The following is a 27208-nucleotide window of genomic DNA, read 5'->3' as shown; positions in this document are numbered from 1 at the left end:
TATTTGAGAATGAAGAAAAGTGAAATAGGTACCCTCGCGTGACGTTAAGACGGTGAAGAGTCAGGAAGACATTTGCAGATAACAAGATAACATCGGATTAAGATCCGGCGAATTCACTAAACCTTGGAAGATCTTGTTTTTGCGGTTAATCGGCTTCTTCCTTGCCTAGGGCCGGCGTCTCCGCTCTAGGAAATCATCGCCGAACCGCGTTCATTCGTCTATAAGCGATATCTCCGGGTGTCTCTTAAGTGAAGGCTAGAGTATACTAAAGATCTTGAGATTCGCTGTTTTAGATGTCTTCTCGTCAATTTTTCCCGTGGGGAGTGTTCCATAAAATTGAGGTATTCCGAAGATTGAGCCACCCACCCTAGGCGAGCATCACCACCTCTCGCCTTCGGAGTTGTCGCTTGCATATCGTGCTTAAGCGACGCTTTTCAATATTCCACTTCTATAAATGAACGTCCAATTCAATACAGCTGCACGTTTCTTTTGAACTTTCAAGCCCCATATCCCCCCGCAGTTGTTCAATCCCCTTGGTGGAGCATCCATCAAGCCTAACGTACGTTTGAGTATTTTCGCCAAGTGAAGATATGCATATTTCAAGATGTCCGTACATACAAAAGATCATCTGGTCTAACGGGGAGGTAAAATTCGTCAAGCACTAGCTATTTCTGCTTTGATAAGCAAGCATTCTTTTCGTTAAGAATACTTGAGTCCCATGAATCACTAGAATACTATTGTCGATTGGCTTTTGAATTGACAAACAAATAGCTCATACATTGGGCAGGTCCACTGCCCAGCTCCTCACGGCGGCAACTCCCCTCATAAACTGGGTTTGTCCAGGTTTTTCGCTCCCATACTCCGCAGTATACCCATGGTTCCCAAGGGTTCCGTGTTCTGAAGTGGGGGCCCGCAAACCCAAGTGGAGACGATAGGGAGCTGGAAACCGCGGGGTTACGTCTAGACCGGATGGAGTTCTATACCTTATCATGATACTTAAAGGACATACAGTAACATTCAAAATCAGATTCACCTCTGCTCCGTACACTTTCACTGCAGACTTCCAAACCTGAGCCATAGCGTGAAACACGCTAGTCCAAATTTAGCCATTCAAACACCTTCTCAACAGACTAAATGGTGTTCACTGGTACTGATGGAGGTTTTAATAGTTTTAATACCGCAATGCTACATGGGACTACCCAAAATTGCTAGTCATCTTCTTTCATCTTTTCTGTTTAGCCCCCACTTCATGTGATGTCAGATCTCAAGCTCGACCAAATCGCTCTTCCATATCAAAATCAAAAAGGAATCGGACTATTTCAAAGCGCACCATGACTCCCAGGACACCATCATCTTTTGATGATTATACGGTCGGATGGATCTGCGCCTTGCCCTTAGAGATGGCAGCTGCGAAATTGATGTTGGACGTAGTACACCCAACTCTACCTCGACCGTCGTCAGATAACAATACATATGTCTTTGGAAATATCGGTGGACACAACATTGTTATTGCCTGTTTACCAAGTGGCGCATATGGCAATGTCTCAGCTGCAACGGTTGCAATGCAGCTGCTGTCCAGCTTTCACTCAATAAGATTTGGTCTAATGGTCGGCATCGGTGGGGGAGTTCATAGCAGCAAAGCAGATATTCGACTGGGTGACATTGTGGTGAGCCAGCCGGCGCATACATCTGGGGGTGTCATTCAATTCGACCTTGGTAAAACGTTAAGCGGCGGTCAGTTCCCGCGAACAGGAATGCTAAACCGACCACCGAAAGTGCTATTGACCGCCCTCGCTGCGCTACAAGCATCTCACTTCGCAGCAAGTAATCGCATTCAGGAATTCCTTTCTGAAATTCCGACCAAAACGACGCCTCAAAGCGCTACAAACTTCACTCGACCAACGACAGAAGACTGTTCATTTCAAGTGGACTACTGCCATGAAGCACATACTTGTAGAGACTGCGATCGATCTAAGCTGGTTCAACGACCTCCACGAGATATTGAGGAGCCAGTCATTCACTATGGCCTGATTGCATCCGCTAATCAGGTAGTAAAGGACGGTAGGCTGCGAGACCTACTGGCTCAGGAACTCGGGGTATACTGCGTGGAGATGGAAGCTGCGGGACTCATGAATGATTTTCCCTGTCTAGTCATCCGTGGCATCTGCGACTACGCAGACTCGCATAAGAATAAGGAATGGCAAGGGTATGCGGCAGCAGTAGCGGCAGCCTACGCCAAAGAACTACTTTTGGTAGTCCCTATCGACCAGGTCAACAATACTTTAATGGCACAAGACCCTTCAGAAGACCCTAGTAAGAGAACACTAACTTCAATCGATGGCACTCGGTCTGCAAACCTTACTAACAAAGGCTTTACACGCATAGCTCACCGGTTTAATGTCCCACTGGACCTTACTGCAGTGCCTATAGTTGAAAGATTTATAGGGCGAGAAGATGAGCTGAATCACCTATGGCAGTATTTACAGCCAGTGAATCCACAGTCACGAAAAGTAGCCATTCTTCATGGTCTCGGAGGGATAGGAAAGACACAGCTAGCCATCCCCTTCGCCCGGGATCACAGTCACGATTTCACTGCCATATTTTGGCTGAATGGCAAGGATCGAGTTACACTCCTACAATCTTTGAGCTCCGATCTCCCCTGTTTACCAGGACAGTCCCAGAACAAGGAAGCGATCAACGAAGAAGAAGTGAAGAAACGAGCGAGAGACGTCTTGCAGTGGTTAGCATTAGAGGGTAATTCAGGATGGCTGGTAATATTTGATAACATCGACCAATACTTTTCCAATAATAGCTCTGCTGACGAGACATACGATATTGGAGAATTCTCCCCTGTTGCTGATCATGGTTCTATTCTCATCACCTCTCGCCTCCAAGAGTTGACTGAACTAGGAAAATCCTTCATGATGCATAAACTTGACTCTGAGGATTCAATCCAGCTTCTCTTACAAAGCAGTCGTCTGCTCTTAGCAAAAGATACCACTATCAAGCACGAGAGTACTCCAGGTAACAAAGTTCTCCATACGTCTATAATTACCACTTGGGCATGTTGATGAAGCTAACTTATATAGATTTGATTACTCTCGCGAATCGTCTTGATGGACTACCATTAGCGATTGTTATCGCCGGTGCATTCATGCGTCAAACCGGAACAAGCGCCATTGAGTACTTGCATTATTACCAAGAACCCTGGTCCGACCTACAGTTTCAGTCAAAACCCGGACGTCAATACCAGCATAACTTGCTGCAAACTTGGATGATCTCCTATCGTGACATTGAGAAGCGAGACCCAAATGCAGCTCTGATGCTACTGCTACTTGCTCGATATGATAACCGAGATATCTGGTATGAATTGGTGAGAAATTAAATTTTCCAGTCTGGCTCGAAAGGACTGTATCAAGCAAATTCGCATTCAAAATTGGAGTGAGAAGTCTCATCGACTTCTCGTTCCTTGATATCAAAGAACTTGATGAAAGCTACGCGATGCACCCAGTGGTACAGGACTGGTGCCTTCAGCTTGCCAGCGCAAATCAAATCGTTGATTCCATCCAGCTTGATGAGCTTGCATTGATATCTGTCGGGTACACTGTCCCTGATGTGAATGTCAGGAACTATTCAGAGCTTCAGCAGCGACTGATTCCACACTCGAACTTTGTACGTCGTCGCAAATGGTCGAATAGTGATATTGCAGTATGGGGAGCCTTCAACGAATTAGGCAACCTCTCGAAACCAAGGCAAGCTCAAGGATGCTGAGGAGATGTACCGGCGAGCACTACTAGGCAAGGAGAAAGCGCTAGGCCCGGATGACTCTTCCACTCTCAACACTGTCCATAATCTCGGTCTTCTCTTTAGAAATCAGGGCAAATTTGAAGAAGCAGAAGAAATGTATCGGCGAGCACTGGCAGGAAGCGAAAAGAATTCGACTCTGGGTCTAGATCATACTTCTACCCTTAGGACAGTCAATAACCTTGGCATTCTGTACTCTGATCAGGGCAGGCTGAAGGAGGCTGAAGTGATGTTTCAGCGAGCGCTAGCAGGTTACGAGCAGGTCTTAGGTCCAAATCATACGTCCACTATTCAAACAGTCAACAATCTTGGGGTTCTCTACCATGATCAGAACCAGCAAAAGAAGGCAGAAGAGTTCTACCAGCGAGCACTAGCAGGCAAGGAGAAGGCCCTCGGCCTTAGTCATACATCTACCCTTGATACAGTCAACAATCTGGCCCTTCTTTATTCTGAGCAAGGCAAATTGAATGAGGCAGAAGAGATGTTTCACCGAGCCCTAGTAGGCTATGAGAGAGTGATAGGTTCGGAGCATACATCTGCTCTCAGCATAATCAACAACCTTGGGAACCTTTACTCTGACCAGGGTAAGCTGAAAGAGGCAGAAGAAATGTATCAGCGAGTGCTGGCAGGCTATGAGCGGGCTCTGGGTCCAGATCATACGTCCACTCTCAACACAGTTAACAACCTGGGGGTTCTCTATTGTGACCAAAAACAGCCAGTGAAGGCAGGGGAAATGTATCAACGAGCACTCACAGGTTTCGAGAAAATCTTCGGTCCGAATGATTATAGATGTCGGCATCTAAGGAATAGTCTAGCCGTACTACGCACTGGAGATGGAAAGTAGTCTAGAAAGTAATCGCAAGGAATAAACAATCCATTTTGAAACTTAATTGCCAGTCATTGCGATACAGTTCACCAAAAAATGAGTAATCAAGCTAGTATTGTCGGCATTTTAGATATACCACGGTAGATACATGGATGAGTCCCTGTGGCAAATGACCATTCATCGCTTCGACCTGTTGATTCTCCCACCTGTGATTTGCATACACTTGGGTTGCTTTTCTTGGCCATGATGATGTCCATCCCATCTCTCTAGTCCATGCTCATACTTATCATTCATTTCTTTAATCATTATCTATCCCAATCCTCACTACCCATTCTTATGACTGCTACCAGTGTCCATCTTCACTAGACATTATACTTGGACCGTTCCGCTGAAAAAAACCACGAATTAAATGGATATGAACTTTAATATCATGAATGATGATAGAATTGGTCTTACTCAACACCCTATCAAATTTAGAGCATAGGAGTATTTATTCTCCAACCTCTCTGTCCACATCCCACTGCACCCACTTCATGACCCGCCAGCTCAGAGTCTTCTCACGAATGATCTTACCCCAGAAGAACAATGGGATCCAGAACACAAGAACTCCTCCACAGATCGCGGCCATCTCTCCGTAAGCGACATTGTATCCATGAATTTCAACCCAGGGGTTCGTGTAAAACCCAAGCAAGAAGCCAAAAGCAGACTTAAACGCCAGCTGGGTGACAACGATCTCTCCAGCGATGGGGCGGTAGCTGTCAATTGTGTAGACCAGTGAGACATTGGTAGCCTGAGTGATAGTGAAGTTGACTGGAAAGTGTCAGAGCACGATTACCAACACATGCATTATGAAATAGAGGAGGCTTACTTAGACCAATACCAATGGTAGGAACAATCCAGTGCATCTTCCACTTGATGCCACAGCCATACAAAGCCAGCGCAAGAGGGCCAGTAATCACACTGATCATCATAGCAGGAAGACGCATCTCCGGCTCACGAATACCGTTGTTCCGACGTGTAAAGACGTCCGCGACCCAATCGGAGAGATATCCACCAAGGGCAATACCAAAGCCACATCCAATAATAGCGGCAACGAAGGAGAGACCTGATTGCCATGCAGCAAACCCATATGTGTCGGCAAATGCTGTGGCGACGTTAGACGTAATGGCCGTGATGAACCCAATAGTGACCGACATAACAAGGGTAGCCCAAAGTACAGGTGGGAGAATTAGCAGGCCGACGGGACGGATGGTCATTTGCCACAGGGATTCATCCGTGTATCTACCGTGGTATAATTTCAAGCCCTGAAGCCAGCCCCGGTCCTTGTCCGTCTCTTGGGTGAGGACTTCTTCCTGGACATCAGAAGATACCTTCTCTCCCTCTCCAATGGTACTGCGACGAATGCGTTGACCGGAGGGTGATAAGGTGGTGATGCTGTCGGCCATGGACGGGGCTCGGATATAGGCTGTCTCGGGGAACGTTGCGTACACAATAAGGGTAATCGCACCGATCAGGGCGATAGCGACATAGTAGATGTATCGCCATGGATGGAACTTGACGATGAAGCCATCAATGATGGCACCGGAAGCGACACCCAAGTTTAGGGAGGCATTGTATAGACTAGGTAGATTTTAGACAGAATTTCCCACTCTGGGTTCTCTCCGGAATCTTACGCCGTGATAGCTCCACGCTCGTGCAAGAAGAAAATGTCTGCGATGGTGATAGGGGCAAGGCACTCTCCTGCTCCGGCTGCAATTCCCATGATGATTCTGGCGACCAGGAAATTCGCATACTCTTTGGCGACGGCACACCAGATGGCTGTAATGAAATAGATGGTGAAGGAGGTCACGTAGACAGCTCGGCGTCCGTACTTGTTGATCAGAGGCATCCACAGCAGATTACCCAAGCCCTGGAAAAGGGCCGTGCAATTGAAGAAATAGGCTGTTTTGGCAATCGCGCTCGAGAGGCCCGTCGTCTTCCAGTCAGGGAAGAAGTCCTCCGCAGTTTGAACAATTGCTAGCGTAGGACCAGCAGCCAGGAAGTTACAAAGGATCATGGCGAAACATACTGCAATGGCAGTGTATAGCTTGAACCATCGTGGCCTAGATATAATCAGAGAGACTCAGACGGAGAAGACAGGTTTCGTCTACCAATTGAGGGGATCTTTTGGATCCGATGACGGTGTTGGAACTAGGATGACCTCGTTGGTCTCAGAATCTCGCAAACGAAGATGGCCAAGAGTCTTGGTCTGCGGACCCTTCTCGTCGTGCTCGGAGAAGCCTTTCTCATAGCGCTCTTTCACTTCTGTACGGGCCATGGTAGATGTCCGTAGAGTAACTGACGATCATCACTAAACATGGGGCTTCCTCTGATATATCAACGTCCAGCTCGATAGGATATGCCATCCTAGCGTATATTATGCGGGGCCCCACATAATCTGAATCTGGGGAAGCTGTTGAGGTCCACTTCCCGGGGCGTGGAGGGCGTTCCTCTCTGGTTGATAAGGGTGTGAAGGTTCGGCCAATCACGGTGACGAGACAATAGTTGAAGTGTCCCGTGGGTCTTCTCCAGGGGTTGTCATGTGCCCAACGGGCCAGCTCCAGCTTGGTCTGTAGCCGTGCTGACTCCTCGACTTGCTAAGGATCAACCTTCGTCTAAAATTGCACTCTTCATGGGTGTAGGCCCCTGTGATGAATCACCAATACGTATTTATCCTCCCAAGCTACCAAGGCTCATTACACACTTTCAAATTGTACGAGGAGTTGGTTGCAATTAGTCGGTCATTCTTAGCAAGGGCATCTAGGTGCTGAAGGAAGTGGAGAGCAACTCCCGATATTGCGTGGACAGAACGCCAGGTGGCGGACCTAATCCAATCACTGGAATCATGGTTTATCACGAATGCGTACTTTCTTTTATTTTATTTGTGTCTGGTTCACACGGTCCAGCACCAGAAATCCCGGGAGACCAACCACATCCATAAAGAGTGGAGAGATGAGGGGTATTCCGCGGAAGAAGCACGTAGTGGACATGATTCGTATTGGATTTTAGGAGAGATCGGCGTCTAATTGGGAAGATGAACTAGGAGCTTAGAAGTTCCACTATGTACCCTACCCCGACTCCAAGCCTTGGCATTCTTCGGGCTATTTTCCGGGAAATCTCGCCCTCTGGCGCATTCCCCCCATTTTCAAGCTTTCGAATCATTCATTTTTTCTTCATGGTCTGTCCTCCTCCACCCGGCAGCGAACCTCCACTGTACGAATGGACCACCCAATGCGAGCAATTGAACACCAACACAGATTGTGAAGGTCACTCCAGCTCCCACTGCATCGATGAGTGGCATGATAAAACTGGTCCCTCCAGCAGCGAACAGGCATCGAGCAAGATTGATACTGGCACTGGCCGCCGCACTTTTATCTTGGTAAATGTCCACAAGATAGGTCATGATAACAGATTGCATAGATACGACCGTCCATCCCGTGATGAAGGTAGAGATGATTGGGACTGCAATGTGGACGGTGTACTGAATTGTCCAGCCGAACAAAACCAGGGAAAGACATTGCAGAAAGGCAAATACGGGCACGAGTCGGAGACGAGCCTTTTCGAGAGGGAAGTCCTCTTGTCCTGTCGTATGGGACTCGCCCATACCTGCCTCGCTATTCGCGGTCGAGCGAGCTTCGAACTCGGTCTTGATTTTCCGATAGTCCATGTCGAGTATCTTTCCAGTGATCAATGTCCCTACCATTGACCCAACGCCATTGGCGATGAAGGTCAAGCCGATTTGGGTCTCGCTCAAGCCATATCGATCCTTGAAGAGAGACGACATAGCCGTGATGCTCATCTGCCACACCGCATAGTAGATAGCGAGGAACACGATGATTGGGGCAGCGTGCTTGCGTATAAGAATACAAAATGGGCCAGTGAGGTCAATTCGCTTCTTCTCCCCAGGCGGAGTTGTGGTGTCCCGTTCCCACTCAACTGTTGTGGTCTTGTTGTAAATACTCAGCGGGTATCCAGCTATCCAGTTGGAAGGAACCCGACTTCCATTTGCAACCACTGACCGCAAGGTCTCCGGAAGGAGAGCCAGCAGCGTTATTAGGAAAACACCGCTATATATGACTAAAAGCCAAAATATTGCTCTCCATCCCAGCGTTCCTGCTAATGCACCTCCAATTACCGGTCCTGCGGCGACAGGGACAAGCAACCCCGCTTGGAAGATACCCATAAACCCTCCGCGCTCTGCACGGGTAGTAATATCACCTATTACGCCAGATCCAATAGCAATTGTGCTAGCACTGCCAGCACTCTGAAGACACCGTAGAACAATCAAAGTGGCATAGTTCTTTGCTTCTGCCAGACCGATGCAAGCGCCGAGAAAGACGATAAATGTGCCGGCATATGCAATCCGACGCCCTTTGACGTCTGAGATAGGTCCCCATAGATTTGGTGAAATGCCTTGAAAGATCAGATATGAGGTGACAGTCAGGTTGATTTGCTCGGTGGAGACATTCATGTCCCCCGCAATCGTCGGTAGAGCGGGAAAATAGATATTTGAAGCGAAGCCGGAGACTACTAGTGATTAGGGACCGACAATAATGTCTTTGAGTCTGTTAGAACTTACAAGTTGCAGCAGTGGATACGAGGGCGATAATGAGCCATTTTTGTCTCTTGTCGAAAATGCTGTACGGCGCCTCTAGAGCCGAGGCCGGGGGTATCGCTTTGAAGAGACATTATGTGCTTCCTGGTCTGCTTCCTGGATTATCGAAAAAGAGAACCTGCGTGGTAGATTAAGCTGGCACAGGATTGATACTTTACTTTACTTCGAGGTCATATACAAAGGATCAATAGTGGTTCTTTATACCTGTGGGTTGCATGAAATATGTGGAGTCGATCGGAGTTGAGCCCATACTTCCGGAGTTGAGAGCCTCAACTCCGTCAACTCCACACTTCCAAAATATGCGGATTCGTACATCAACGAACAATCTTTTATGAGAATCCTATAGAGTGCTCCACAATTTTGTCCAACTTTTGCCTTTGATTTACCCCCCATGGGTGCAAGATGTCACAGCGTAAAGCATGGTCCCGAACTCATCGATTTCTTCTAACCAGTCATCCACTCTTTTACTTCTTTCTGCAATATCAGGTTCGTTCATATCAGCGGGAACTGGCCATAACTCATCAATGGAAAGACTTTTATCTGCCCATTCCGCGAGGTGAATGTTGTATGCCTGTTCCCACTCAGTGCGAGATCGAGCGTACCAAAGATATTTGCTAGCAGAAGCAGGCAGTCCAAGTAGTTCTGTCGCGAGGAAAGTTGGCAGGGCTTCCTGCGTGGAGAGGACACTGTCGAAGAGATACATCACGTATAATGTTCTCCGTTTTGTCTCGGTGATAATCCATTCCTCCCATCTAGGACGTGTGCGATTTTGATCAGTCACGCACATAAGTCCCTGTTTAGCCGAACGGTGGGCAAGAGTCTGCAGGTTCATCATATTTGAGCGAAGGTCACTTTGTGTTCCTTGGTCTGGAAGCTTGAAAAACAGGGCCAGGAAATATATGAGAAATGCTTGAAAAGCACCGAGAAGCTCAAGTGCATTATAGCTCTCATGGTATTCCATGATGTTGTCCATCTCCCTTTGGAAAACCATAAAAGCAGTACTTTCGTTTCCCGGTAAAGGGCTTTCGCATAATCGAATCAAACTTAAGCATGTTGTCAAAGGGCTACCAGTCTCTTGTTCCAATATTTGGGAGGGATGGATGAACGGTAGAGTTCCACGGCCACGAGCTGCAATGGCTGCGTAGGACTTCAATATTCGGGAAACAAAATTGGAGACACCCGGAGGATACTGTTTGATTGTCTGTCCAGGAACTGGAATCCAAGGGTTCATCCAGCGAGTCGTAATCTCGTCGGCATTGATCGGACAGAAAAGCTCGAGGTTTGAAAAGTCAAGTTCGGCATCCTTGGCGGATAGTGGGTTTGAAGGGCGTGTACTGGACGGTGCAGCAGAAACATGTTCACTCTGTCTCATTGGCTGTCCCCATGGTATAGTCCAAGCTTCTGGTTGGCTGTCTGATGGCAACCCGCCAAAGCTTGGTACCAGTAAATCGGGTATAGAAGCCGGGCTCTGCAGGCTTGGCTGGCCCTGGCTTGGGCTTGGGCTTTTGTCTTTCGAGGCGCACATACGGGGATAAATGCAGCGGACTTTGCGCCTTGCACATCTCGAACACCCTGAGATTTTTCGATCGCACTTGGCCTTTGCCACTGAACAGTGCTGACAGGCCTTTTGCCGTGAAGTGGCATACCTCGAGGTCTTCATGTTTAGGATCCAGGTGTTCTCAGCAGAAGAGACTCTCTCTACACATTTGAAGCCACTCAGGTGGTAAGATAGAAGCTTGGCAACGCATTTAGCTTGATGCCTAGACTTCCAATATTAGTGCCTGAACCTCGGATGGTGTAAGATCGACTTGTGCATACCTACGTGAGAAAAGGATCGCGGGAAATGACTAAGGTGTTAGATATCTCGAGCTCGAAGCTCCAACCTTGGAAGGCCTCACTTTTCGGGCTATTCTATGGAGCAGTCTTCAAATTCACTGATCATAGCCGTCCATGATCGAATCCATCGGAATGGGGCCTCATGCAGAAAACAACTCTGCGATCTGTCTGGTGGCATTGGTTACTAGGGTCGGACACGGATAAATATAAACAAGTAGCACAAGCCCTCGATGAAATTTGACCTCGGATAAATTATTTATTAGATCGAAGATATGAATATATAAATTCTAATGACGGCCTGGGAATTTGGAAATTCAAAATACGAAGTAGAACTAAATTTCGAAGCGTTGAAGTACAAGATAGAGAGAGCGTGGTCACTGGGCGGGGGAAATGATCTGCGGAGAACCGCCACCGATCAACTTGATCAACTTGACTTGACCCTCCCATGCACTCCGCGTTTACAGCGTTCAACTTGTCAACTCTCCTTTCCCCAGGCTGGTCCTGCAAAGGAATCCTTTCTGTTTCTGGGAGCGTATGCTTCCCCTCCTGCTGCACGTGCCCTCTGTGAGCATGCCGTGTCAGCCTTAAAGCGCTTCGTTCAGTACCATCGACCCCATCGGGCTGTGCCATTTCTACTTGGTACTAGACCTCTCTAAGGTCCTTGGAAAAATGTCTCTCCTTCACAATGAAGAGTAAGTTGCCTAAGCGTTGTCTTGATCCCCCCTCGGTAGGGTTGCGCTGACCGAAGTCTCACAGCTTCACTATCTGGCAATTACGATCCTCCTACCTTACTACAATCAAAGACGGCATCGGAGACCGACTGATAAACGTCAACAATTCCGTCCTCAATACCCCCGGATTTCGCGCTGCGGGCTGGTCGACTGCTACCAACAACAACAATGCCAGCAGCGCATCCTCGCTCAAACGTACATACTCTCCACCCATTCCTACCACAGCAGCAGTCTCCTCAGAATACTATCGACTCGCGGTACGAGACGCGAACGCTGCGCGAGATGAACTCCAAGGTCTTGGTCTGGAGGATGGTGAGGAGGACGAAGGTGGCATGGTCACTGGGAAGAGCACCGTGGATATCACAGCGCGACGGCACCAAGATCGAGCTGCGAAGAAGAAGCTCCGGCGAGATCGTCAGCAGGAAGTGCAACGGCAAGCGGATGCGGAAGATGACGATAGTAGTGACCTGAGCGACAGTGATGACGATGGGGATAATCTACGACGGTTGGTTACCCATTATCTTTTGACTGCGGGCATAGATGTCTAACTCGAAACATAGGTCAATCGATCAAATCGATTTTCCCAAAATGCCCATTCGCCGAGACCGATCCGATTCCTCCCCTATTCGAGGGGAACAGCGTGAGCGCCCCGAACTCATGATCCCATCACCCGCAACGCATCACAATGGAACCCACCACCGAGCAGGATCCCTGGGGACATCTGTCAAGAGTCAAGGACGACGACCGCGGCGCGATACGGCTACAAGTAGTGAGCTGTCAACGGATAATGAGGTCGACACACAAGGGTACAAGCCGGGGCAAGTTCAATTCGCGACCACCAGTGAAGTGATAGAGCGACGTCGTAGACGACGAGAGAGGACTGGTAGCCGTGGGGCGGAAAGTTTGGCCCTCGAGGACCTGCAAGAGCAGGACGAAGACTCCGGGGCCGAGTCGGTTGGATCCGCTCTTTCCTCTGAATTTGATGCTACGGCTGGATCAGGCTCACTACTACTGGCTGGTGTGGGCATGAGCGGTGCCTTAGACTCATCGTCACCGGTAGCCCTCATGCACAAACTCCCGACCGGCACTGGCCCTGAAAGCAACTCCCCCAGAAAGTCGAAGACAGTTCCCACCCCCGAGCTACATGATCTTCCACCACCACGACCTATCAGCACTTTGCAGCCTGTGAGCTTGCTGACCCAGCAAATCAATGCCCGGACACGCGCCCCAAGCAATCCGGTCGAGAAATTTATGGTGCTATCTGGATCTGGCCAGGTAGATCCATTGTATCTGAAGATCTACCTACCATTCTCATCAGATCCCGAGGAGCCATTGGATCTGCCACTCATGAGAGAATCGAAGCTCTCCGACCACCCTGCGCACGTGACTGTCGCCGAAGCGATTGGTCTAGCCCTATGGAAGTACTCTGAAGATGCGCGGGTTCCCTCCTTGGAGCGTGCGAAGCTGAATGTGAATCGCTGGGCGCTACGAATGGTCGACGACGGCGAAGTGGAGTATGACTTTCCAGCTCTTGGCCGAGCACTTCCCATGACGGACTTTACATCCAACAATAACCAAGCGGCGAAATCGCGAGGACGTTCACGTGGAAAACCATACGATGAGTTTGCACTAGTTGAAGCGTCTACGGCCGAGTTCGAAGAGAACGAAAGGCTGTATCCTCAGTACAGCCAGAGTTTAGAAACCGAGGAAAGCGAACCAATAGCCGTGGTCCCAGGCGTCCAGCCCGTACCACAGATCAAACTCACACTTGGGCGCCAGAATCCAATTCTGGGTCAGCCATTCTCGTCTGCCCTCAATGACAACACATTGACTCCTGCGGATCGACCCGCAGTCCCCATATCCCATGCAACACCTCGTATTGGAGTTACTAAGACTCTGAAGGTGCGTTTCCTCGATCTCGATGTCCCGGCGCAGTTTACGACTTTCAGCACCACCAGCGATACCTATATTGCGGAGATTCTAGACTCTCTATGCAAACGCTGGAGGCTGAATAAAGGAAACCACGTTCTAAAGGTCATGGGGTCAAACACCGTCGCGCCGCTCGATCGGACGGTGGAAGCCCTGGGCAACATAACCGATCTCGACCTCGTCAGGCGACGTTTCGGAGCAGGGCCATTGGCACTTGGTGGTTCACCAGGCAGCTCATCGCCGAATGCACCACTTCAGGTGGATAGCAACGCCGCCACGTCAGCTGCAGTTAAAAAGAGTAAGAAGGGCAACCATATGCTCCCCTCTTCTACCCAGAAGCAGGACCTGATCGGAGGCTACTATCGTCGGTACCATGTTTACCGCAAGCAACCCATGTCTTTCACCGCTTCCAATCATCGTATTCTCACTTTCGATAACGACTACATGCATATCGTGCCCGGAGAAACAGGGAAGACCGTTTCCGATTCCAAAACTCGTTCCATCAATTTCAATGATGTGGTTGGTTGCAAAGTGAGTCGGCGACACCCGAAGAGTTTCCGGGTCGTTGTCCTGCGTGGCAACGAAGCCAATGAGCAGAAGCGGTATGACTTTGAGGCTCGTAACGCCCTAGAAGCAGTTGAGATCGTGGATGAAATCAAGAAGAACATGGCGCAATATCGTGTTTGATTTTCCGGGACTTACCTCTGCTTGAGGCTGATTCTATAGGTGGTGTTCATTGGTTGGGTTTGGAGTTAGGTATTTACGATTATCAAATCTTAGCATTCGAAATTTTCCAAAGAAAAAAAACCCTGTAGGCTCTGCACAGCAAGGCTAGAGCTTCATGCATTCAAGTTTCAACTGTCCAACCAAATCCGCCAGCCTACGCCCGCAAGGCTTTTGGCCCCATTGGATGGGGAATCCTTAGTTCGACACTACACTAGCCGCATGTAGCGTAACGTTGTAATTGTAATTCAAACAATATATGTACGGTCCGATCTCTCGGGTATCTGTTCAAGAACAGCCTGTAGAACACATAGTAGAATATACAATAGAATAATCTGTGTATCGCGCTTAAATAAAGTCAACGTATTAGACGATGCAATTGACCCTTGACTTTGGGCCAATAAGACTCTACTCATGACACATGGATGTGCCCAAGAAATTGCAATTACGTGCTAGTCTATATTGGGGTGAATCAGGTGTTAGATTAATGGCCGTGGTGTCGAACTAAAGATCTCCGTCGGATGGGGGCTATGTACCAGGCACTCTGTCTGAGCTTACACCGTGTCAATCTAGGCAACGCTCTGTTAGAAGCAAATTGACAAGATAAATAACCCAACAAAGCCAGGTCAGCCCTGTTCAACATAGTATCATACTCGATAAAAGTTATCAGCTCATATGGAGTCCTCCACGCTTAATCTAGACGCATCAGCAAAGCCCATGCCAACCACAGAACTCTTCTACAAATCCCTAAATCCAAGCGCCACAGAAACAATCCTACTGATTCACGGCGCCTGCGGTGGCCACAAAGAATGGGACGACGTCGCACCAGACCTAATCCTGAAGGGCTACCACGTCCTCCTCCCTGACCTCCCAGCCCACGGCAACTCTTTAAAAAGTGCAACCTTTCAGCATAAAATCCGCCACAGACCTAATAATCAACTTGATAGAAACGCAAGCCAAACAAAGCCGCGCACATATAGTAGGCTTAAGCCTAGGCGCGCACATCGCAGCTTGTATAGCCGAGCACGCCAAACCAGGCATGATCCTATCTGTCATTGCATCGGGGTACAATACCATCCCGCAACCGCATTTCCTTACACCCATACTTACGCCGCCTATATTCGTGCTCCATCATATAACGAATTTCGTGGCTTGTCCCCGGGAAGAGCTGGCGCAGTTGAAGAATGGGGAAGCGGGGTATGGGCTTATGGCGGCAGTCGTGAAGGCGATTTGTGAGCCCAGGAAGATTGGGGCGATCCGTGTTAGGCTTTTGGCTGTCTGTGCGGCTTCTCCAGAAACGTATTTGGGCAGGGACAAGGTCAAATGTTCGAGGATGCTACTTGAACGTGTTGTTGATGGGGATGGGAGCAGGGCTGTTTTGCATCGGGGTATTAGACATGGGTGGCATATGGAGGAGCCGGCAATGTTTGCGGAGATGATTTTGGCATGGGTTAGAGAGGAGAAGTTAGACGATGCTTTTGAAGATATGGAGTAAAGTTATCAATCTCGGCGTAAATAACCAGATTGTTTAATCGCATTGTATAGATGCGCGATAAGATAAGAATTCTGACTAATGATCTCCAACTTAGACGTCACTTCTACACTTTTCATGCCAGGCACGACATTCACTTCAATAATCTTCCAGCATGGAGAGCACAGAGAGGACCGAGAGTCCACCCACGGGGTCAGTGGGTAATGACGATCCTCAAAAGGAGCGAACTCACCCTCAAACCAACGGCAAATTCCGCTTCAAAAGCAGCAGCTCTCGCTCAAAACACTCTTCACGCAAGCGCCACCACAGCCCAAGCTCGAGCAAACCCAAAGAGAGGACTCACAAGCGCCGCCCACCACACCGCACCTCAAGCCATCTTCAAGATAACCCAGAGCCACAACGCTCCCTCTCCCCCGGCGCCGCATTCCGCGAGTCCCTCTTCGACGCAATGGGCGACGACGAAGGCGCTGCATACTGGGAAGGAGTATACGGCCAACCAATCCACACATACGCAGTCCCCGAAAAAGAAGGACCGAATGGCGAACTGGAACAGATGGACGAAGAGGAATACGCTGCATACGTACGCGCACGAATGTGGGAGCGCACGCGCGAAGGCATGTTAGATGCACAGGCGAAGTGGCGGGAGGAGCAGCGGAAGAAGAAAAAGCGTGAGCGTGGACGGGCAGAAGATGCGGAGCGGATGTCTTTTGAGAGGGCTATGGAGGATAGTTTGAGGCGGGGGGCTGAGCGAAAGAAGAGGAAGAGGTGGGGGGAAGCTTGGGAATGTTATCTTGCGCGGTGGGAGGAGATTGGGAAGATTGTAAAGGGGGGCGAGGAAAAGGATGGGGAGACTGCTACTGCGTCGAAGCCGTTGCGGAATCTACTTTTCTGGCCTGTTGAATCTGGGAAGAGAGTTGATGTTACTCCTGCGTCTGTGGAGGAGTTCATGCGACATGCGCCGGCTTCTGCGGATTTGGGGGTTATTTTGAAGACCGAGCGGGTGCGGTGGCATCCCGATAAGATTCAGCATCGGTATAGTGGGCTTGGGATTGATGATGTGGTTATGCGGAGTGTGACAGAGGTGTTTCAGATTGTGGATCGGATGTGGAATGAGGAGCGAGAGCGGAAGAGTTGATTTATACGACGGGATTGATATCGCATGGCATGGCGTTTTATACATATGATACCCAATACTTTAGATTTGCTTTTACATGAGCTACATGACATTGACAAACTTATCGTGACTGTATTCATTTCAAAGAACAGAAAGCGGCCTAAACCAAAACACAAATCAAGAGATAAACAGGCTATGCAAGACCAAGTCGTTCCACACAGACTGGGGCGACTTCATATTTAGGGAAACAACGTATTCCGTTTTTCTTGTTTGGTGACTGCGCTACAGCCATATAGTATAGGCCTTCAGATCAGAAGCGCGAGGAACGCGTCTTGGTCCGGTAGACAGTCCATCCAAAGTAAGCACCAGCAACGGCACCGAAGAACAGGATAACCTTGAACAGGAACCAGGTCCAGCTGCCGCTCTTCTTCTTGGGCCGAACGCTGGAATTACGGCCACGACCACGTCCATTGTCCTTATCTGAGCCACGGCTGCCGCCAGCGCTGTTACGGCCAACGGAGTACAAGTTCTCGGCCTTGAGAGAGATAATGTCGTGGTTGTCGCTCAATTCGCCAGTCTCGGCGGAGAGACCCAGGTAAGCAACAGAAGGAATGGCAATGTTGGAGTCCTCGGCGTTGAGGTTGAAGCACTCGACCCAGGTGTCCTCGGTCTTGTACTGAAGCTCGAGGGAGAGAGACTTGTCTTGGAAGTAGGTGAGACGGGCTTTGGTGGGAACGGGAGCGTTACGGAGACCGCGAGCCTAGTTTGAGGATTTATTAGCCTATGCTTTTCTGTTGGAGTTTTAAAGCTTCAAGATAACTCACGGAGCATCCGGCAAGCTCGTTGGCCTTGCCGTCGTGCGCCTGGTCGTAGGTGGTCTCGCCGTCACCCATCATGGCCATGACATAGGGGAACGAGACACCGGGGCGGTTGTTCTTGTAGGTATCGAAGAAGATACCGAGGCCCTCGAAACGGTCTGTAGAACCGAAGACAGGGCCTTGCGTGGCGCGCTGCTTGGTGAGCCAGAGCGCGAAGCCATCACCATGCAAGTTGCCATTGCCGTGAATCTCGAATTCCAGTTCGATCTGGAGAAAGCATGAGCGGGTTAATTTCTTGCTGCAAGGTTTGTTGTCCAGTAAAGGTCGCTGGCACTCACCTGCCAGTTGGTCGCCGTCAAAGGCACGCGGGAGTAGATCCATCCTTGCTGTGAGGGGCGGTCGGCTGTGAGACGGATGTATCTTGTAGAACAGTCAGCACCGCACAGATCGTATCTACGGATTCGCGCATAGTCTCACTTATCAGCCCGGATCACTGTATCTCCTCCGAAGTCGAACCAGCGGCTTTGGAAATCCGAATCGAGGTATGGCTGTCGCGTATGTCAACAATGGCGGTCTGGAGTCGCGTTTCTCGGTAACGCTCGGCATTGCAGCGAAAGCTAGCAACAAGGATTATAGGGCTTCATACCGAACTAAGACTGTGGGTTCGGAGCTATAGTGGCAAGATCGTCAGTGCCTCGGTTGCAAGACAGTGTAAACAGAGCACATACAGGAATGCTTTTGATATTGGGGTCATCATAGGCGTTGACAGGTACAGAGACCAGGCCAGCAAGGCACAACAGGGAAGAAAATGTCGGCAGACGCATATTGAAGTCGAATTATGGCCCAATTGGGGGGAAGCTCAAGGATAGACCGGGGGTGGGATGGATGGGGCTGCGGTGTCACCAGGACCCGAGAACCCAGGGGACTTTGAAACGAATAGAAAGAAAGAAAAGAAACGGCGGGCGGCGGATAGAGAGAGCGAAAGCCGGAATGTGGTAAAGTTGGAAAGACTAGAAGTGGAAGTGAACGTATACGAGTGCGTGTACTTGAAGGCTAAAGGTGTCCACTATGTAACTTGTGGCGCAGCGAACCGTCTCAGCCACACCGCCGATCCTGACGAAATGCCCTCGAGCTGGTTCTGAATAACCTCATCCAGCAATTCCAGCAAATCAAATAAGCACAGCTACCAAGGGCTAAATACCAGGAAACTGAGATCTGAAGAAGGCAGAAACCTCCCCATATCATGTTCGACTTCAAAATGACTACCATCACCATTTGAACATCCACATGCATAGTGTATGGGTATGATTCGAGACATCCAAAGTCTAAATTGGGCATCCCGAGCTACAGGGTCACTCTGGGAATGAATGTTCAACTTGAGAATAGTTTTACTAACATTGATCACTCTATTCAGGTAGTCTAGTAGATCATGGTCCTATTGTTTACCCCTTACATTTATTACTGCCACTATCATAATTTAATGCGAGTCTCCCCAAAGCTCCAGGGTAACAAGCTGCAATAACTTCTCTGTTCCCAACTTCGGAAAGACCCCGAGTATAGTCAAATAAGAAGAAAAATTTGAAAGCACGACATAGCATCTAGGCAGTTCGAGACAGACTGCATGAGTACAGAGTATAGTATGTGGTGGGGCTTGTGGGGTGTTGCGACACCTGCCGATACGAACCTTCCCCATATGCTTACCCATCTTTCGCTATCATTCTCTTATTTGTATGACATTGAACAGCCAAGCCAACGTGGCGTAGAGGTTGACTCATTCAACCCCTAACGATCCCCATCTTTGAACTTTGGAAGGACCGGATGTCCATAGCATGATCCCCGAGGTGCCTCTAAATTGCACCCAGGACTTAGAAGATAAAAAATACTAGAAGCAGGAGCCATATAAACTTTGCCGAAATCTCTTGCATCAAATGCTAGTTTATAATGATCTCTTCGCCTAAGCAAGCACTCCCATAGGATCCCACCGGGGTAGGACCTTGGGACTCTGCGTCAAAATCGACCGAATTTCGGAAGAAACATAGTTCGAGTCCACAACAGCCTGGAAGGTATACTCGTCCATCCACCGATCAGTCATAACAAACCAACCCTTCTCTCCAGCAGTCTCACCCCACGAGTTCTCCACACGCCAGCGAACAGGCCGATCATTTTCGAGATGTACTGCCGTGATAACCATAGCATGGGTCATGGATGATTCCCCGCTGGCAAGGCGCTCGGCCTTGTTCATACCAAGCGAAACATTGAATCCGAGCGCGATGTCAAGAAGACCAGTATCCATGACACCAAGGGTGTTATCAGAGAACTTGCCGACATCGCAGCCAAAGAAGACAGGATGCCCAGCTTTGAGCATCGAAATAACTGCCCGCTTGAGCGTTGTTATTTCAACGTTGACATATGTGAGAGGTTGACCTTCGACTACGTTACCGAGCCGGTCAACCGTTAGTAGCCGTTGATACTCATTTCGTGGATCATTGACGAGACTGAACATTCGTCCAGGGGATAGAGTAGGACCACTAGTGCGGGACAGTGGTCGTGTCTGAGACTTCAGAGCCTGTTGACCAAACTCGATTGGAGTCTTTCGCACTTCACGGGCAGTTCCACTAGCGTCATAGTATTGCCAGACAAATGGCTTATCCGGGGTCGGTGCGGGGCCCAGCAGGAGGGTAACAAGCGAATGAATCTCTTGCAGGAACTTATCCTTGCTAACAGAGAGTAAATACGCGGACTGGGGATCCCCCTTCTTCGCGGCCAGCTTGCGCAGGGCCAATGCTTGCTCGCGCAGCTTGGCCGTGAGTAGCCAGTTAAGCTTAGAGCTGTTCTGCGCGTGGTAGGCATCGGGGTAAAGCGCATGTGGGACAAGTCCGTACTTCTGTACCAGGTTGGCGACCATATCCCATTGGCCGCCATCAGTGACTGGATCCTCGCAGAGCTTCTGGACCAAACGGCTAGACAGATCTTCATCTGCGGTGGCGATGACCTGCTCGAAGAACCAATTTGCCTTTTCGATCTTGTCCCAGTAGTATAGGTAAGCTTGACTGAGCTCAAATTCACGAAGCTGATATGTTTTCATGAGAGGGACGCGGAAGACATTGGTTGAGGCGAAGAGCCAGCAGCGTCCGGAAGAACGTTGGTTCGTGATCGGTCCTCCTTCTTCTGGAATGGTCAAATTGAAGATCTGCAAGTCTGACCGGAGAGCTTTGCGATCGGTGAGGAGCTGTGTATAGGGCTGACTAGCAAAACTGGAGATTGCGAGACGGTTCTATTTTCGTGGTGTTAGCAAGGCTTTGCTATCTTGGGTGTATAGTCTCGAACCTTGTCATCGCTCAATAGAGTCTGGTCCCAATCTTTCACGTGTGAGAGCGTCAAAGTCTTAATTCTGTCTCGAACAGGATACGCCGGGGGTGCTGTTGTTTCGTTAATCAAGACAACGGGTAATGCGGATCAAAGGGAATGGTTTAAACGAACGATATTCAGCATACTCCTGTTCTAAGTTCTGATTGGTCACAGCGGCCTCCATCTTCGATAGAGGTGCCTTCTCAGCAATATACTCCGGCTTGGAAAATGGAGAGCCCATGATAGTGTTGATTGTTTGGGAAAATATTTGTGGCTTCCTTCCAGGACTTGAGAATATATGGAGATCTGGAAAGGGAGTAGATAGACCACAAGGTACTCTCGGCATGTGCGGGGAAGGTATGGTGCATGATCACCTTGATTGGCGTCAGTTGCAGTTGAAACTGGTCGTGATTGGCCATAAGCCCCATGACTCCTCCCTTGTATATCAGAGCTACATTTGCTTATCGGGGCCTTGAATAGCCGTTCACCTGTATGCTTCATATCGGCCATGTTTGGTTGGTGGAGCCTCGATCTTATCTGGTGGCGCTTCGCCTGTGATTTAGGCGGCCTTTGCATATCTATGTATACGACCTTGTCGGAGGTTAATACGCAGGTGTCACCAAAGATTGGTGTGATTACTTTGACCAAATATGGAAAGCCGAAAAGCACACATTTGGGAAACCAGGGAGGAAGAATGTCCATCTGTGTTGTGTGTAGCATCTTCTAGGTACATCGCATGGACTGATCATTAGCCCGTGAACGTCTAGAGCTTAATCTTAACTGTTTTTTTGACCTTTCTCACTCCACAGTACAGTATTTGGCCATCGAATGTAGAGATATCACATTCATTTTGGTAGAGATAGCTTTCGGGTTCTGGGCAGATAGGCACCTGACCACGTGAATTCTGCTCTCATTGCATTTGCTAAGCCAATCACGAAATAGAAAAACAATATCGTAAATTCCAGGCTATATATCTGTAGCATAACCAGCAAAATGAGGTACTCATTGGTAGTTTTGTCTATATCGTGGCCAAACACTGTCACCATGGAAAGCTCAATTGCAGCCTGGATCCTAAGGCACCATGGTGTGGCGCCTGCACCGCCACGGCGGAAGCTCAGATCTTGCCGGACCTCAAATACCATACCTCCGACACTATTCATCTCCATCCACACCTAATACCACCCACAATGTCTTTCCTCGGCGGCTCCTCCCCTTCATCCTCCAGCTCCAGCGATGTCAAGGCCAACCTTGTTCAGCAGCTCCAGCAGGAGTCTGCCATGGCCAACGCCCGCATGTTGATCAACGTACGTCACTCTCGACACCAGCCATCACACCATTGCATCTTTACCTTTATTATTTATGATCATGCTTGTCGGACTAACCTGATTGATACATTTATAGAAAGTGAACGAGAACTGTTTCCAAGCCTGTGTCCCTGCCCCCGGCTCCTCCATGTCTGCCCAGGAGAACACCTGCCTGTCCAGCTGCATGGACAAGTACATTTCCATGTGGAACATCACCAGCCGCACCTACATCAACCGTATTGGTGTTGAGAGCAAGCGTATGGGAGGTGACGCGAACGTCGTTGCGTCGCTGGGTTCCGGGCTTTAAACGGGACGAATGAGCGAATGGATATGAATCCCCGTTGAAAGGAGACGCGGATCCTGGAAGATGGGGATGGGGATGAAATATGGACGATCTAGAAGATCTTTGTATGAATAGAAAAGGCCAGGGGCTCATGTACATTATTTGGTCGTGGTTCTTTTGGCTTTAGGTCTGGTTGACCAGGATAGAGGATCGGCGGAATACATTCCACTTTATTCTTATGTATATCATCGGACTCGGAAGGGGTAACCAAAAAAAAAAAGGAGACTCGATTTCAATTGCTGAAATATACGATTCACATAATCCATCAAATGCCATTAGGCTGGCTACTATGATATCACACCTGTTTTTCCTCGGCGATTCCGACTTGCGCCAGTGCCAAATCCAGTCCCGAGCGGGTGATCGCAACGGGCTTTTCATATCTCGTCATAAATCGTACAAGCACTTTTAGAAGTCGGGGAAAAGATGACCGTATCTGTGGGAAATGTCAGCTCGTGTAATGCTAGAAAATGAATACGGGAATATACGTACGCATCTTCACCCTCCATGCCGTAGTGCTCCGTCTCTTCGGGATATTTGTCGTATTGGCTTGCATCTCCCTGTCCACCGCGAATCGGCGGGATGTAGGGAGCGTCGATATCCTTGCGTTCCAAGCGATCCCAGGTGACCTCGGCGAACCAGGCGTGGCTCTTGACGTCCTGAGGTCCGCCGTGCAAGTTGCCCAGACGCTTGGTGAGATCCGCAGTGATCAGCTGTGAGAGGAGATCGACGGCATCATCGTGCAAGTATGGCGGGTACTTGACTCGGCCGCGGAGGATATTCTCGTAGATCTTCACCGGGGACCCGCTATCCCAGAACGGGGTAAACCCGCACAACATCTCGAAAATGAGAATACCCAATGACCACCTAACGCAAAATTGGGTTAAAAACAAGAAAAAGGAATGCTGCAATGCATTAAAATAGTGGAAAACATACCAATCGACGGATTTATTGTATCCCTTCGAGGAAACTACTTCCGGAGCAAGATAATCGGGGGTTCCGCACAGGGTCCAGGTGATATCGGGGACGTCCTTGGCAAAGCCGAAATCTGTGATCTTCAAGTGACCATGACGGTCCAGCAGTAGATTCTCTGGCTTCAGATCTCGGTAAATGATCTGGTGATGGTGCAAATATTCCAATGCAAGTGTCACTTCCGCAGCATAGAATTTGGCAACGGGATTAGGGAATCGCTGGCAGAGAAAAGAGCGAAAGATAAGACTAATGTTCTTCACCGAGATCGGGGAAGGGAGGAAAAAAACACTCACTTGTGACTTTCGTAGCAAACTGAAGAGCTCGCCACCCTCAACAAAATCCATCACCATGTAGAGGTTCCGTGAATCTTGCCAAGTTCCCCACAATGTCACTAAGAATGGATGGCGAACGCGATTGAGCATCCGACGCTCGTCATTAGTGTGCTCAATTTGCTTCATCTTGACCACCTGGGCCTTCTTCAACACCTTCATAGCATAGAAGCGATGATTGTGCTTCGACTGGACCAAATGTACTCGACCAAAGCTACCAGTGCCCAATGTGCGCTGCAACATAAAGTCCCCCTGCGAATACTTGCCCCGAGTGGTACGCTCTTGGCGGGGCTGTGGCTGCGTACTGGGTGTCGCATTCGCATTGTGTGCGGGGGACTGAGTACTCTGAGTACTCCCGGCATTGGCCGGAGCATTTATGAGATTGTTGATGCTGGCAGCATTGTTGGACGAGGGGGCATGGTGGGAGGATTCTTGCGACGGCTCGGCGGATTGCATGGAGGCGCCTTGACCTTCAGCCTTGTCCGGGTTGGCGTCCGGGTTTGATGAGTGATCGGATCGGTCAGTATTCGCTTGGGTCAGCTCCTTGGACAAGGTCTGCGAGTCCTTTGTTCGCCGCTTCTTCAACAAGCCTCCTAAGCTCGGCATGGAGGACGGTTGATGAAGGACATAAGAAGGGAGGAGAGTCCGGAGAGTGGGGAGGGGCACCCGCGGCCAGAATGACGCATTGATCTCCCCTTCGGGACGAGAAACTCCACTAGATAGTGTTCTCTGCGAAACTTAAGCAAAATTGGTTTCTGAATTGTGCAGGATGTCGAGAACCTGTAGGGAAACTCTGATTGAGTCGAGTCGTAAAGAGTATTCTTCCTGTACGGGATAGCCCCCCCTTTGCTTGATTCCCGCCACAAATTGAAATACTCCGCCTAATTCCTTTTCTCAAACAGCTACTGTACGACTTTTGTGTTTTATGTAAATTGGCTTACAAACTGTTCTACAATTCGCCTACAGTTGGCCAAAAATATAACCCTAGCAAAGACCCTAGTCCTCATGGAAGTTGACGGAGAAACCGGATGACGACGATGACGTTGCGACATGGTGAGTTCGGCATACTGGGGCCGGGGCGAGTTTCAAGGACAATTCCCCTCCAAGATAAGCTTTGGATGCATGCGGTCAGAACATGAGATCAAAGTCGTCGATCGGAAAGATTGATCTTGCAATGAGGCTTATAGATCTTAAGATCGAATTGCTTTTTTACTGTTTCCACTGTTTGCTTATGGATGAATTCATCGCGATTATGTCATTAGGTGCGGATGTCTTGCCTTAACAAAAGGGCGTCAATATAAGGCATTCAGGTATCAATAAATGACTATCATTATCGCAGATAGCGCAAGTCTAGTCCAGTAATCAACTTTCTTCCCATCTCCGTTCACCATGGCTTTAGTAGCTTATTCCGACTCAGAGGGCTCTGACGCCGAGCCAGACACCACCCCAGCCCCGGTGGTCGAAAAGCCCAAGAAGTCTGATACTGGCGCTGGCTTTCAGATCGATCGCAGCAACCCGCGCAAGATCCGCGTCGCCCTCCCGGAGCTCAAGCCCGAACACCCCGCGGACCAGGATACTGATGGCCCTGCGCGGAAAAAGGCCCGGCTAGGTGCAGGATCAGGCGGGGCATTCTCGGGATTCAACTCGTTCTTACCTGCTCCGAAACGTACTGCAGAAAAGAAGGGCCCTGTCGCCACAACTCGCAAAATATTCAGCCTGAAGACTGGCGCCACCCCAGGTTTTGACCGGGAAGCCGATGCCGAGTTCAAGCTCGACCTCGCATCAAATACGACTGCCGAAGCAGATGACGCAGGTGAAGACATCCCAGCAGCCGGCAGTCTGGGGCAAACCGCAACCGACACAGACTCGGGAGCGTTTCAAAAGACTGAAATTGGGGAGGTGAAGCTACAGGGTAACCCCATAATGTTCAGGCCATTGTCTGTGGGACGAATGCAGAAGAAAAAGAAGACCACCAAAGCAGCAGAATCGGCTTCAAAATCGACCCCAGTCAACCTTCAACCTACAGAAACGCCGGCCACAGCGGCCCCTCCACCACCGAAACCCAAAGTCAGCCTCTTCTCTCTATCGTCAGAGGAATCTGCTTCCCGAGCAGACCTGCAGCCAGCCGCAGCAGGCACCTACGAGCCTTTGGTATACACCACTGAACCCGAGGCCGGGCCAGCCCCGGCACCAGAACCCGCACAGGACGTTTCCTACTCCAATTCTACCACAGCACCATCGCACTCGCTAGACAACATCGCCAATGATTTAAATCTATCCAAAGGAGAACGGCGCCAACTCTTTGGCCGTAACGCTCCGCCTATGGACTCGCGCATTCTTACATTCAATACGGATAAGGAGTATGCCCATAACCAGGCACTGGCACACACTGAGCTGGCCGGTACACAGCACCAACCCGTGCGTACTATCAACACGGCGGGCAAGCACAGTTTGCAGCAGCTGGTCAATGCGGCAACTTCTCAGAAAGAGGCCTTGGAGGAGAATTTTGCCACTGGAAAAAGGAACAAGAAGGAAGCTGGGTCGAAGTATGGTTGGTAGTTTCTGCATAGCGATTTGAGTTTAAAGTGATACCAAAATTCCGTTCTGATAGCTTCAAATTTCGATCAAACATATCATCTTCACAGGAGCTCAGCAAGAATGAGGTTCGATAGCTGAATGGACTTCTATTTCAAGTCGTACGACGTATATTAAGTCTATCATATTGGCTTTGGTTCTACAAGTATAGGTTTTGGATTCATCAAATATATGACTAATGGCCCTGGGTAGTTACTGTATACTCATGAGCCTTGACCTCTACGAGACCCTTAACTAGGGGTCTCGCGTCAGAAGGGCCCACGAACCGAAACGCTAGATCTTGGCGTAATTGCTTTCCCTGAACAGTGAGTTCATTAAGAGCACGTCTTCTTCTATGTTTAAATTGAGAACGACAACGCTGAGATGAAGCTAATGTTTTTCGATATCGTGCTT

At 49.3% G+C, this 27208-nt stretch overlaps 12 protein-coding genes across 12 annotated transcripts; 6 read left to right on the top strand and 6 right to left on the bottom strand.

Annotated features, from left to right (window-relative positions):
- Positions 1–1331: 1331 nt before the first annotated feature.
- N7484_005089 (uncharacterized protein) lies at positions 1332–4648 on the top strand (the record flags this gene model as incomplete). Its single annotated transcript, XM_057115509.1, has 4 exons — positions 1332–3024; positions 3090–3363; positions 3408–3708; positions 3734–4648. The coding sequence occupies 4 exons, from the start codon at positions 1332–1334 to the stop codon at positions 4646–4648; spliced, it is 3183 nt and encodes a 1060-aa protein (XP_056975649.1).
- Positions 4649–5120: 472 nt separating this feature from the next.
- On the bottom strand, positions 5121–6947 carry N7484_005088 (putative MFS transporter; the record flags this gene model as incomplete). The annotated part of the gene is made up of 4 exons (XM_057115508.1): positions 5121–5440; positions 5499–6250; positions 6304–6732; positions 6781–6947. 4 exons carry the CDS (start codon positions 6945–6947, stop codon positions 5121–5123), a joined length of 1668 nt encoding a protein of 555 aa, XP_056975648.1.
- Positions 6948–7814: 867 nt separating this feature from the next.
- N7484_005087 (putative MFS multidrug transporter) lies at positions 7815–9140 on the bottom strand (the record flags this gene model as incomplete). Its single annotated transcript, XM_057115507.1, has 1 exon — positions 7815–9140. One exon carries the CDS (start codon positions 9138–9140, stop codon positions 7815–7817), a length of 1326 nt encoding a protein of 441 aa, XP_056975647.1.
- A 526-nt stretch (positions 9141–9666) lies between these two features.
- Positions 9667–10809, bottom strand: N7484_005086 (uncharacterized protein; the record flags this gene model as incomplete). The annotated part of the gene is made up of 1 exon (XM_057115506.1): positions 9667–10809. One exon carries the CDS (start codon positions 10807–10809, stop codon positions 9667–9669), a length of 1143 nt encoding a protein of 380 aa, XP_056975646.1.
- A 980-nt stretch (positions 10810–11789) lies between these two features.
- N7484_005085 (Sin1 family protein) lies at positions 11790–14467 on the top strand (the record flags this gene model as incomplete). Its single annotated transcript, XM_057115505.1, has 3 exons — positions 11790–11812; positions 11877–12356; positions 12412–14467. 3 exons carry the CDS (start codon positions 11790–11792, stop codon positions 14465–14467), a joined length of 2559 nt encoding a protein of 852 aa, XP_056975645.1.
- A 711-nt stretch (positions 14468–15178) lies between these two features.
- Positions 15179–15998, top strand: N7484_005084 (alpha/beta fold hydrolase; the record flags this gene model as incomplete). Its single annotated transcript, XM_057115504.1, has 2 exons — positions 15179–15398; positions 15451–15998. 2 exons carry the CDS (start codon positions 15179–15181, stop codon positions 15996–15998), a joined length of 768 nt encoding a protein of 255 aa, XP_056975644.1.
- Positions 15999–16149: 151 nt separating this feature from the next.
- On the top strand, positions 16150–17130 carry N7484_005083 (uncharacterized protein; the record flags this gene model as incomplete). Its single annotated transcript, XM_057115503.1, has 1 exon — positions 16150–17130. The coding sequence occupies one exon, from the start codon at positions 16150–16152 to the stop codon at positions 17128–17130; it is 981 nt and encodes a 326-aa protein (XP_056975643.1).
- A 289-nt stretch (positions 17131–17419) lies between these two features.
- N7484_005082 (legume-like lectin family protein) lies at positions 17420–18751 on the bottom strand (the record flags this gene model as incomplete). Its single annotated transcript, XM_057115502.1, has 6 exons — positions 17420–17869; positions 17934–18194; positions 18266–18347; positions 18405–18475; positions 18574–18597; positions 18656–18751. 6 exons carry the CDS (start codon positions 18749–18751, stop codon positions 17420–17422), a joined length of 984 nt encoding a protein of 327 aa, XP_056975642.1.
- Positions 18752–19881: 1130 nt separating this feature from the next.
- On the bottom strand, positions 19882–21516 carry N7484_005081 (C1 family peptidase; the record flags this gene model as incomplete). Its single annotated transcript, XM_057115501.1, has 3 exons — positions 19882–21201; positions 21255–21346; positions 21408–21516. 3 exons carry the CDS (start codon positions 21514–21516, stop codon positions 19882–19884), a joined length of 1521 nt encoding a protein of 506 aa, XP_056975641.1.
- Positions 21517–22462: 946 nt separating this feature from the next.
- tim13 (protein translocase subunit TIM13) lies at positions 22463–22886 on the top strand (the record flags this gene model as incomplete). Its single annotated transcript, XM_057115500.1, has 2 exons — positions 22463–22579; positions 22677–22886. 2 exons carry the CDS (start codon positions 22463–22465, stop codon positions 22884–22886), a joined length of 327 nt encoding a protein of 108 aa, XP_056975640.1.
- Positions 22887–23327: 441 nt separating this feature from the next.
- pkaC (cAMP-dependent protein kinase catalytic subunit pkaC) lies at positions 23328–24826 on the bottom strand (the record flags this gene model as incomplete). Its single annotated transcript, XM_057115499.1, has 4 exons — positions 23328–23355; positions 23412–23786; positions 23856–24109; positions 24185–24826. 4 exons carry the CDS (start codon positions 24824–24826, stop codon positions 23328–23330), a joined length of 1299 nt encoding a protein of 432 aa, XP_056975639.1.
- Positions 24827–25609: 783 nt separating this feature from the next.
- Positions 25610–26779, top strand: N7484_005078 (PRCC domain-containing protein; the record flags this gene model as incomplete). The annotated part of the gene is made up of 1 exon (XM_057115498.1): positions 25610–26779. The coding sequence occupies one exon, from the start codon at positions 25610–25612 to the stop codon at positions 26777–26779; it is 1170 nt and encodes a 389-aa protein (XP_056975638.1).
- Positions 26780–27208: the final 429 nt, after the last annotated feature.

The sequence above is a fragment of the Penicillium longicatenatum genome, assembly GCF_028827895.1.
Source record: "Penicillium longicatenatum strain IBT 33135 chromosome Unknown contig_2_segment0_segment0, whole genome shotgun sequence".
Lineage (NCBI taxonomy): Eukaryota > Fungi > Ascomycota > Eurotiomycetes > Eurotiales > Aspergillaceae > Penicillium > Penicillium longicatenatum.
The sequence above is the reverse complement of the archived record's forward strand: the minus strand, read 5'-3'. Positions and strand labels throughout refer to the sequence as shown.